The sequence below is a fragment of the Diorhabda carinulata genome, chromosome X, assembly GCF_026250575.1.
Source record: "Diorhabda carinulata isolate Delta chromosome X, icDioCari1.1, whole genome shotgun sequence".
NCBI lineage: Eukaryota > Metazoa > Arthropoda > Insecta > Coleoptera > Chrysomelidae > Diorhabda > Diorhabda carinulata.
The window spans coordinates 56,562,247-56,575,175 of NC_079472.1; the positions used below are offsets into that span (position 1 = coordinate 56,562,247).

At 32.8% G+C, this 12,929-nt stretch overlaps 1 protein-coding gene across 1 annotated transcript; it reads right to left on the bottom strand.

Annotated features, from left to right (window-relative positions):
• Positions 1 to 740: 740 nt before the first annotated feature.
• On the bottom strand, positions 741 to 1,475 carry LOC130902337 (twist-related protein 2-like). Its single transcript, XM_057814414.1, has one exon. It carries the CDS (start codon positions 1,473 to 1,475, stop codon positions 741 to 743), a length of 735 nt encoding a protein of 244 aa, XP_057670397.1.
• Positions 1,476 to 12,929: the final 11,454 nt, after the last annotated feature.

Sequence of the window (12,929 nt, forward strand, 5' to 3'; positions counted from 1 at the left end):
TAAAAAAAAAACAAAAGTTTCAGAAGTTATTTTTCACAATATCAATACCTTCAGTCCCATTCTGGATATAACCAGAGAAATTGTGCAATTACAAGCTGCACGTTTAAGCTTAAAAGCAATAAGGTCAACAGTAACCTATGGAAGCGAAAGGATGAATCTAACAAAAGCTGATGAAGAACTTCGAACACCTTCGAAAGAGAAATGATAAGAATATACGGATCAGAAAAGTTAAATTACGAACAATATATGGTTATGAATTATGAACGCTGAAATCAGAGAAATTTTAAATTAAGAGACTATCATCAGATTTATAAAATCTCAGGGAATACGATAGCACAGACACATAAAACGGATGAAATTTAAAAAATAACAGAATGGGAACCATTAGTCCAAAGGAAGACCAAAAATCCAAGTAACAAGTGATCTGAACAAAATAGGAGACCGTGGATGGTAGTGTAATATCCACGACCGGAATATATGGAAAAAATAGTGGAAAATCCAAAACATGCAATGGTTAGAAAGTGGATTGACAAATAAATGAGTCTCTTGATTGAGCGGTTAGTATTCCTATTGGAAAGTACAACCAAATATATATAATACTTTGAAAAATGACTTTCTTTTATAAATTATGGTTTATAAATTATAAGAATTTTGTTACGAATATCGGAGCATTATTCCCATAAAATTTATAAAAATGTGGTAAGAATTAAAAAAAAATAACTTACATACTAAATTCTACATTACATTTGCGTATTCCAATCGCCCTCCATCCTCCACATACTGAACGCTCTTGAAAGTTTTTCGTGCGCTGTATATGAACAAACGTTACCTAAAATGTCACTCTCACCGGGATTTTCAGGTGACGACGTAGACAAAACATGATACAAAAAGTCTATATATCTAGCAGCTAATTTCAGTGTCTGTATTTTTGATAATTTATCCGACGGTAATGTTGGTATACTTTTTCTCAAACTAGCGAAAGCTTCGTTAAGGCTTTGTGTTCTTTGTCTCTCTCGAACATTCGCCATTATTCTTTGTGTCTGTAAATCCTCGAAACTTTGCGGTGATTTTCTTCGTGATTTGGATTTGGAAAAGGAATTTTCATCGTCCGCTTCCATATTTCGACGTTTTCTACCCGAATTTCTAGATTTTAATACTGGAGGTTCATCCACAGGTTCGACTTTGATATAAGTTCCCTCGTGGTATTCGTAAGCTGGTCTGTGTTCGTGGTGATAATTAGGAGATTGCATTCGACCATCCTCTTCGTAATATCGATTCTGATGTAAATTTTGCTGACTATAAAATAAGGCGAAGGCACTGTTATCGGGATGAGGTAAAGTAGCCGGTAAATATTTATCACTAGAATTAGTTAAATCCATTAATCTAGTTTGTTCGTAATCATCATAACTAGGCGAAGAATTCGGTGACATATTTCGATACACAGGTGAAGAAGATTCACTACGAGTTTCGAACATTTTAAATTTTCGAAAAAAAAATATCACTCGGCACTACCAAATTCGTGTAACTGAAAGTCAAAATGAACTATTGTGGGATTTCCGAAATTCTACTGAAATCTTTAGACAGCTTAACTATATTTTCAACCAATAGGAATCAAGCGACGTCCCTACTACGGGAGATGAGTCCATGCCTGCCTCATTTCCTTTCATTAGACTACCCTAGTCTGTCTCTCTCGATAATTCGCGTAAAGGATCATCCCAGTGGTGTTTCGGCTTGTTCACTGTCTCTCTTTATTCCATTGATGGATTCAAACCAGTGGCGTACCATATTCAAACACGTAGTAATTATTTCTCATTTATATGTCATGCTAACATTATAAAGTAAAACTATTCTTATACAAATAAGTGCTGGATAACGTATTTAAAGGTATTGAATAACCACTGTTTGTAATTATATTTAAAAACTGGTAAACGTATAAATAAAATGTAAAGTTGAAAATAGGAATATGGCGTAAAGGAAACTTTTTAACAGTTAGTGAGCTTGTTTTTTTGTTTGCAACTCTCCTTTGTAGCTTATTATTGTTAGTATATCCCACCATTTTAATTGCGTTCGTTAGGCGTCTACCTCTGTGGTTTCGCCGGTCATGGGCTCAAATTCCGTTCACCCTGCAAAATTATTTGTTATTGAGAGTATTGACTTCAGAGTTTAGGCCCTAAAAATCGATTTCATTGCCGATTTCTATCGACCAATCAGCATTAGTTTACTACGAAATTTTCAAAAGAAAAATTCTTTTATTCTTCTACATGGTCGAATATATAAAATGCAACCATCGGATATCCCAATACTAGTCGTTCAAGACATTTGACCAAAGAGATTTGACATACATTATAGAACAAATTAATATGAAGGAAAGATATTTAGTATTAGAAAATATTTTCAAATAATCATCATTGTCCAATTATGTTGAATAAATAGATATCTTCCAACTTTTTCTGTATGAACATTCAAAATTTAAGTACACAAATCCATATATAGTTAATCTAAAATGCAGTGGCATTTTTTAAAAGCTGTACTTAGGTGAATTAGGCTTTGAGAACTGTCAAAAATAAGAAAAAAATGCAGTCACCCTATTTTTTAAGGAAACCGATATTTTCAAATCATATCTACTCTACCAATTAGCACTACAGCTCGGGCTTGGACTTAACCTCCTCGACAATTCGCCTCCAAACTGGTTTGTTCTTCATCAACTTTCTCCATCCTCTCAAATTGATTGTTTGTGAGTCTTCGTGAGAACACAGGTTAGATTAGGCTAGGTTAGATCAGGTTAAGCTGTATATTTTGGCATTAATGATTCTCTACCAATCACATAAGCGACTGTTATTTTTTCTTCAGCAATATCAAAAGCTTTCGGATGGAGTCGAAGTTAAATAAGCGGAGGTGTTTTCTGGAACAAAAACGAAAAAGTTTAAGCAGTTCTGAAAAAAAAGAAATTGAAATAGAATTTACACCTCCCGTCATTCCTCAAGTACCGCATTTGATTCACCAGTCGGAGCTTAATGAGATTTGCTCAAAGCCAAAGATGAAGTGCTGAGCTCAAGAATGGAACAGTGGAATCTGCTTAAGACGGGATTTAGAGTTTTAGAGTTATCGTGTGCAGTAAACGTCACAGTTTTCTAAATAGAACCATTTAGTGTCCTCTAATGGTCAGCGGAGGTAGTGCATAGCGCTACTGCTACCTATCAGTAACTGTCAGGAACATATTGATCGTTCGCTGCCAAGAGTTTTTTGTTTTGCTTGTGCTTTTATTGAACTTGATAAGTGTTACATTAAGTGATAAATGTGGAGTTCCTTTTCAAACAATTATGAGGTGTATTCATCACTTCCCACTTTTGTATTATATAAAAACGAAATCATAGAGAATCATTCATGCAGTTCCAATTCAATTCTCTTATCTTCATTAACGAATACAATCATTTTTGTTCTATGAAAAGTTACCAACTTGAAGTTTGGGTGGGATGCGAAGAGAGCATGTGCATCGAACTTTTGAATAATTATTATCATTAAGACAAAACGAAAAACCATCAGCAACATCTAAGATTTTACAAAATGAGCAAATATTCAATATTAGATAAAATATTAAACAAACATTAATAGAAAAAACTATATTTTCTAATAGTGAGTGCATTTTGGTACTAGGTTCAAAATAATTAAAAAATTGCGTATTTTGAATTTTCCACAAAAAAGTTTTTAATTTAAGAATGGTTAGGTTAAGTTAGGTTAGGTTTGAATATGGGCGCTTTATGTGACGATTAAGAGGAGCGCTTTCATCATAGTCACAATTGAAACGCGCTTCCATGTAAATTGGGAACCAGCAATGTTTGTAGAATATTGTTGATATCCAATTAGACACTTCGGACTCGAATATAGGACACATGCGAAACGGTCTAAGAAAACATGTTTTTTAGTGCTGATAATAAAACTGGAGTTTCATAAATTTTTTAAGACAATCAATTTATTGCTCACAAAAATGTGATTCAAATTTTGTTGCCTTTTTTCCATTTTTTATATAGGAATTACGACTCATATAATCTAATCCCCGAGGGCAAAATTAATATTTTTTTTATGCCTAGTGTTATAAAAGATATAACACTACACACTACAACTACAACTACAACACTACATTACTCAAATGAGAATACTAACAATATACTGAGTTGCAAAGCGATCCTATTCCAAAAAAAAAGGTTTCTTCAGTCGAAAAAACGATGGCAACTGCTTTGTGGGATAATCATGAAATATTAATCATCATTCTTTTCCTTCAAGGTAATCCATATTCTCATAGTTCAGTGATTTTCGTGGCTAAAATTTACGAATTGCACTTCGAATTAGTTGACCACTCACCGCATTCAGTAGATCTGACTTCCAATGAAATTTTCTATTTCGTAACCTTCAAGTTTCATTTTCGCATATGTAACCGCTTATTTTGAAGATAAATACTGCAACTATGTATGGGAAGAGTATGTTGAAAATAAAAAGTGTGTTGTTTCTTTTTTAGGTCGAAAACTTCTCATATAACCCTCGTAATAGTTATATATGTAACAAAATCACACGATGGAGGTTTGGACAAAACAAAATTCATTAATTTTTTGTATTATTTCGATAATTGCGTAAGTCGTGATTTTTAATGAAGAATGATTTTTAAAATCAATCTATACGAGGTCTTGCTGTTAAATAAGCCGACTGATTACGAAAAAGGGTTTTATTATAAAAATTATTCTACATTCGAATGCTCCCCTTCAATCTACTTCTCTCCCCTCGCCACACACCTTTCCATACGTTTTTTCCATCGATCGAAGAAGTGCATGAAGACTTCTATGGTGAGCGCCTTTAGGAGGTCTTCCGTTTTTTGTTTTACCGCTTCCTTCGACTCAAATTGGGTCCCTTTCAAAGCAGACTTTTGTCATGTGTAATTCCTCGTGTAAAATTTTTCTCGTTAATCATCCGGATGCTCATTCGACGATCTGCAAGCATAATTTGATTGATTTTGGTCACTGTTTCCGGAGTTGAAACAATTACAGGACGACCTGGGCGCTGGTCATCTTCAGTGCTCTTTCGGCGGCCCACACTAAATCACTTACACCACTCAAAAGCACGTGATAGAGAATTGTCCCCACAGGCAACAATTTATAGCACTCAGTCGGAGTTTTTTTCGATCTAACGATAAATTTGAGATTGATACGTTGCTCCTGTTTTTCGTCACACATGGTTCTCGGCACGAGAAAAAAAACACGTTCGTTTCAAACCGCTACTGCACAAATACTATAATAGTGACGGAAACGTGTTTTGGGACGTGCGTAGACAAGATATCTAGATACTGAACGCACTACTTGTTTTATACTCCACCTGTCTAAGGCGCCCTCTAGACACTCAGTCTCATTATTTAATAGTCAGACCTCGTATATTTGAGATCATTGGTAGTGAATAAATGATAATTTATTATTTTTTAAGTAAAGTGAGTTCAAATTAACAATGTGCATTGCACTGCAATTTCTAGAGGAAAATTTGAGAAGATTATTAATGTATTTGTTGATTGAAAGAACCTAATTTAAATATTACTTCTAAAAATCGAAGTACAAATAAAAACTAAACCCAAACCATATTTACTTAGTTGAGGAGAACATTTTACATTTTCATAAAAGCTACTTTAGGGATGTTCCAAACACAAGTTATTATTCTTACTTTTAGTACACAGATGGTCCAAGTCGTTTGAATGAGAACTGCAAGTCGTTCTCAGAATTTTTTGGTTCGAGCTAAGAAGTTCTATCAAATAAAGAATGTCTGCGATTACGGGCTCCTACTTTTTCAGAAAATCCTCCAACAAATTTTGAAAAATGATATTTTTCACTGTATTAACTTCACTTTTGTAGCATTTAAAGGTTAACTATTATTTTCAGTGATTTCATCTAACTTTTAAGTAGAGTTGTAATGTAAATAGAGATGCGTGAATGTCATAGATCATATAAAAATACTTGGGTATAGGAAAATACAACTAACCTTAACAATAAACGCTCTTTGGAAATCACCGCTTGTGATATTGCGAACCAAAAGTTTGTTTCTATTATTATAAACCCTAGAACCACAACATGGAGTTGCCGGGAGTTTGAAATAATGCGTCAATTTCAATTGTTTTTGAAATATTTTGATATAAAGTTAAACTATAAAATTAAATAAAATTGTGTGGATAAAAACATGAAGATTATGATCTATTGAGCTTTACAGTCGTCCTCAAAATGTCAAATCGATGCTCTGCGCACATATTTCTTTAGAAATGAACATAATTGTTTTTTTGTCATTTTCCATCCCAAGGTCTTGCAGAAAAGTCATAACGACATAAGCGATTTGGGGTTTCTTGCGACAGAACATACTCTGGATATCCAAGGTAGTCACGAAGAGATTGCTTTAATTTTCAAACGTTTATTCTCTCCATATTACTCTCTACTAAAGCTAAATTTTTAAAGAAGTAAATTCGAGTATCATGATTGTCGATATTTGAAATCGATGTATTACAAAACAATTAATTAGCACAGTCGGATTGGCTTTAAAGAGGGGCTGAGATTTACAAAAATTCTAAGCAGCAAATTTCCTTCAGATTTCGTTGCGGGGAGTTTACTGGTAGTCTAAATTCAAAAAGTAAAGGTCCCGGACTTGTTGCTGCATCCGCCATCTTGATTTAAAGGGTTATTTTTTGTCTCTTGATTAACTGGTTTATTTTCAATTTTACACGAAAAATACAATTTTGGTTCCTATAAATTTTTTCGTAAGATCCATTTTTTCGATTTAGTATTCTATAGCTTTTACCCGCGGCTTCGATCGCATAGAATCCATTAAATAAGTATCAGAAATCATTATAATAGAAAAGAACGAACTCTGTAGAACCTGAGATATAGATCTTTGAATGTAGAAAAATTGCCAAAAACCTACAAAAATTCATAACGCCACATTGAATGTCCGCGTCTAGCTCCTCTCCAACTCAACCGATTTAAGTGTTCAAAACTCAAAAGAAAGAACGTGTTTCAGCGAGTGTTCTTAAACCAAAACGAAGTCTCTAGAACGTGTGTATGTGAAAAACTCCCATAAGTAATGTACAGGGGGAAATCGCATTTGAGTATAACTTGGAAATGGTGAAAATTAGATGAAATCCGATGGTTGATGGCTGATCTGTGCATCAATACCTTTCATTAAAAAAAAATTAAGCAAATCGGTAAGGTAGAACGCCTGAACGGACTCGAAATGGAAATCATCAATTTTTTTAATATATATGATTATCGCGTTTATTATTGATGTTGTATTATTATTTTTTCTTTATGTCTTTTTGTTGTTGATTGTCGTTGTAAATTGGATGTGTTGAAAATGTTATTTGCTACAATTATGATTCCGATTTTTTCTAAAGTTTATATTTTTGGCACGCACGTTCGGGGTAAAGAAAAAGAGGGGTGTAAATAATCAGTTTATCGAACAGTATAATTTTTACAATTGAAAACATGAATTTTATTCTCTTTTCAATACACTTTTAAAAGTTTTTAAAAATTTAAATTACGTCTGCTTGGAATGCTCAGACGATTCTCCCCTATTTCTTCTCACGTATAAAACGAAAAATACCGATCCTACGAAAAATTGATGAAAATCAAAGTTGTATAAAATTTAATTTTAACCAACTTTGGTGATTACAATTTTTCGCGTAAAATTGAAAATAAACGAGTTAATAATCGATAACCAAAAATTCACCCCCACTCGTGTATAATTAGCAGCGATTTTTCTTTTATATTTTCACAATCTAAAAAAATATGTCAAAAACGGTGATTCTATTTCAAAAGGTGACAAGGCTTCTTTTATACTTGGCGGAGATTCAGCAAACTTTAATAGGGTCATTTGAGACATTTTGTATTATTTGAGACAGTGTTGCTCATGTCAGTCCCAAAAATACATTGATTGGAAAAAAACTATACATACAAAATAAACCAAACAAAAAAATTTGAATTATTACACAATTATTCTAAAAATTACTGAAAAACTCATACAATATCACTAAAAACATGACATAACCGATTGAGCATCTGAAACAAATAGACTAGAAAAGTTCTCATCTTATTCTGGTAGAATATCTATTCAGGTTTAAATGTCACAAAAATGGATTCACAGCATTTGAACTTTGAAAATAATCTGCAGAGAATACTTACTGTAAACTACTTCCAAACGCATTTGTACATTTTCAGTTTATTAAGAGGCTTTGCTTATTTCTAAACATTGAGCAACTTGGAAGTGATTATTTGTATTTCCTTGTCTTCTTCGTGATTGGTTTGTTTCCTGTTGGCTCGAAAGCGGTGGTTTTGTCGATATATTATAAATTATTTGCTGTTGGTGGTTGAATATTAGACCACAAAGTGTCGTGCATGCTAGAAAACAAAGAAATACAACTTGCCTACATCCAGCCGCATTTAACACTACATCCCTTTTTACAATTGCCAGAAATTGAGTTTTTCATAGGCAGGTAGGGACTAAAAGATTGCTTCTTTCTGTGATCTCGATTCTTTTATATCAGTATAGTTATAGTACGAAACAATGAGAAATCAATTGGCCCCCATCCATAAGCGTACTTGGTATTGGCTTAAGAATTAATCGTTCTGATTTATACAATGTTATTTTTAAACCAGCTTTCAAAACTTTTATTCCATTCTTAGCCAAAGTAACTGAATATTGTGGTGATTTAATTTTTGATTGTGTAATAAAATTGTAATAAAATTGGAAAATTCGTAAGCTTATCCTGTTACGGGGTGAAGTTGCCTACGTGAAGCAGAAATAGTAAAAAATTCATGTTCACGATAATATTCTAATATTACTTTGTTGATAAAACTTGTAATGGTTTTGCTAGAGTGATGGCCAGGCATTCAAGCATTTCCCCTTCGAATTCCTTAATGCAGAACCGATTTATTTGAAATTTTGATAGATGATAGATATGTATCCAAAAAGCGAGATCTACACGGTGCCGAAGAGTGCAAATCCCGAAAATTTTTCACCCAAAATAACCCCAGAAATCGAAAGAATTTGAAGTAAAAAACGTCATATAAAGTTTTTTGGACACATCAATAGTTTTTGCGTTATTCGCAATTGAAAAGAACGATTTTTTCGCCAATAAAAAAATCTTAATGTTCTACCTAAAGCAAGTTATAGGTACTTGAATAGCTTTTGTTTTACGTAATTGAGCATTTAACTTCAAATAACGCGAAAAGGGTACATTTTTCATCAAAAAGTCATAGGATACTTTTTAAGGAGTTTAAAAAAAATTGTACCAAAAATAATGGGATCAAAATTAATCTTATTTCTTGCACCAAATACTATATTTGGATGTTCTTTACGACATCTGAAAGTTTGGCTGATTAGAAATGCATAATTTTGAAAAAAATGAGCATTAAATAATACATTTTTTTTATTTAAAAAAAAATTTGCTCGTTTTTTATGCATACTTATAAGGGATACAAAAACAAATAAACCATCAAATTGAAGCACTTTCTATGACGATTATTTTGCGTTATTTATTTTTTTTGTAGCATAAAAATTGACGAAGTTATAACCAAATTAATCTGTTACTATAGTTTGAGGATTGCTTATCCTTAGCTCTTTGACCCTTTATTAATAAAATGTGGAGGGTCTCAAGCTCTTCTAACATACATAGGCTTATAGTCTTGAAAATTATTTTTAAAAAGGTTGATTAATAATTTTATTAATAAAAATGTTATTATTTTTAAGGCAGAAAAAGATTTTCATTCATGATAAATGTATAATCAAAACATTTTTATTGTATTTTTAGTAAAAGGGTGATTTTTAAGGGGTGTCAAATTCAAATCAAACCAATAACAGACATTAAATTTGTTTTATTTTTTATCAAAGGGGTGGTTCTTAAGGGTTGACAGGGTATAGACAATTAAAAATTACTTCAAGTAGAGACAAGAAATTTTAATACCAAAAAGAATGCAAAATCCAAAAGTTGGCAGTCATTAGATTTATTTTTATTTCATTCTCTACAAAGGAGTACTTTTTAAGGGTTGAATAATAAATATTAATAACCAATTAAATTTTATTAAAATGCCATGATTTTTTCACAGTAAAAATGAGATTTTTTCCTATATTATTTTCATTAGAATGGTAGTTTTTAAAGATTTTTAAGGGTTGATACTTCAAAATATATAAATTTTCCATTAGACAATATGTTAACATATTTATACTGCATAAACGAAAAACATTTGAATTGATAAAAAGTAGGAAAAACTATAATATTGGTATTTTTCGATAATGGGTGGTTTTCACCCTTTAAAAACAAGTTAAACACCTTGCGACTATGTTGATCTTGATATAGAGGGTAAGATGAGCTTAATTCTGAATTTGCAGAATAATCGGAGCTGGATTAATGAATTCGGTTTGACACCATTTTGAGCTTGAATGCCTGCTCTAGAAAATTTATTACTCTGTCGACTACTCTGAGTAAATTATAATTTATACCATACCTCTGTCGCTTGAATTCGAATATTTTCATGTACCGATAATGTAGCAGACTAATTTCTTAGTGACTTTGTGAAACAGCAGAATGGAGAAAATATCAATTCGAAATTTTGAATCACTATGAAGGCGGAGAAATAACTACATGAAATGATAAATTAATAAATTACTTTTTACTTTTACTTTTCTAAACATGAACGGTAAAAACTACTTCGAAAATGTTTATTTTTATATGTTTTATATGTAGATAAACTTAAATTGAAATCTACAAGTTCAAAGGAATGATCAGAAAAAACCTTATAACAAATGGTGAGCTGTTGAAACAACAGTATCTATATTTAACTGAATATAAAATAAAATACTTCAAGAAACTACAATATTTTGGAGAATTTTCTGAAAATTTCGCAAACATTTCAATCTCTCTTCTGATTCTGAAAATTTCTAAAATATTATCAGCTAAATATATAGCTATAAATTAATTCGTGTGGTTGGATAAGAGATGGCGTAACTTATATAATATTACATCGTTCCAATATTCTGTACCTGCGTTGGAAAGCTACTGTTTTTGTATATCTTTTCAGTATATGTCATTCATTTGAAGCGTTAACTACAATAATCTTTTTTCACTCAAATATGTCGAACTTTGTTCCTGAAAAAGTGTTTTTTCGTTTTGGGCAGTCAAAAAAGTTTGAAGATGAAGAACTGAAGCATTACTCGATGAAGATTGTTGCCACAACACAAGAAGAGCTCGCAGAATCTTTGGGTGTTACTCAAGCAGCCATTTCAAAACGTTTAAAAGCAGCTGAATAAATTCAAAAGCAAGGAAATTAGGTTCCACATAAACACAAGCCAAGAGATGTCGAAAAGCGGCTTTGCATTGTCCGAAATGATGCTGGAACGCCACAGAAGGTCATTTTTGCATCAGATTGTTACTGGTCATGAAAAATTACGTCAACCCCAAGCGCAAAAAATAATATGTGAAATCCGGCCAACCAGCCAATTCAACGGCAAAGCCGAATATCCATGGCGTGAAGGTAATGCTCTCTATTTGGTGGGATCAGAAAGGTGTGCTGTATTATGAGCTGCTAAATCCGGGTGATACCATCAATGAAGAACGCTACCGAATACAATTAATTAATCCCTTTGAAGAGAGCAGTAGCCGAAAAACGCCCGGATTATGCGACCAGATACGAGGCAATAATTTTGCCATTATGACAACGCTCGGCCCCATGTTACTATTCCGGTTAAGAACTATTTTAAAAACAGTGAATGGGAAGTTTTACCTCACCAGTCTTATAGCCAACCCTTCTAACTACCATGTGTTCCAGTCGATGCAGAACGCCCTCACTGGAATATGGCTCACATCAGAGCAAGATATCATAAATTGGCTTGATTCATTCTTCGCTGCCAAGCCGGCGCAGTTCCTTTGGGATGGGATCCACAAATTGTCAGAAAGATGGGAAAAGGACAGATGGGCAATACTTTGAATAATACCATTGTACGTGTTTTTCTTAAATAAACGTTCGAATTTTGGAAAAAAGCGCACGAATCAAATTATGGACCACACGAATGAATAAATGCACTAAATTGGTTGCATTTTCCTCCCAGACTGCATCTTAAGTAAATACAGCATTACCAATGTTAGTTAAAGAATTGTTAAGACCCCTCGATTTTCCTTCGATCTGTTGGAATTTCTGGAACCGTTGGTGATATTCATACTGAACACACTGTTCACAATACCACTACACCAATACTCACAATTACACTTTCTGACGCGCGTTTCTATAACCAAGTTATCGTCTTCAGAGACTGAAGATAAACTATAAGGGTTGGTGTAGTGGTAATGTAAGCAGGTTGTTCAGTATTTCGTGGAAAATTTAATAACCCTCCAATGATTCCATGATTCCTCTCTTATCTTTGACTTATTTGGCTCTGCTGACAGCAGCTGCCTTCCAAATTGGACGCAAGGCATTCGATTTTTTATTTCATCACAACTGGTGACAGCAGTATCCGATTATTCAGTTCGGGAATAAGTACATGGTATGCCTCCAATAGTCTTATATCGATCTTGCAATTTTTTCAGTGGGTTATATAGGAAATTATTATTGGAATACTCTTATGGACTTGCTTGTTTGGAACCAAAAAAATGGGTAGATTTATTTTTAATGTCATTGTTAAGATAAATGTCATTCCACGTCCCAGCAGAACTTTCAAATAGTGTATTATATATAAAAATAGGTACCAATAATTTTTTTTCTCTCGTATATTGCTTAATTAGTAATTAAAAAAATATTGTCTTAAATAATAATAATGAATTTATTGCTTATATTCGTCATTAGGAATTCTCAACTTATTCAACCAAATATTCATGTCGTCGTGATTTCAACTGGTCTCCTCGAAGATAAATTTTCATATATAAA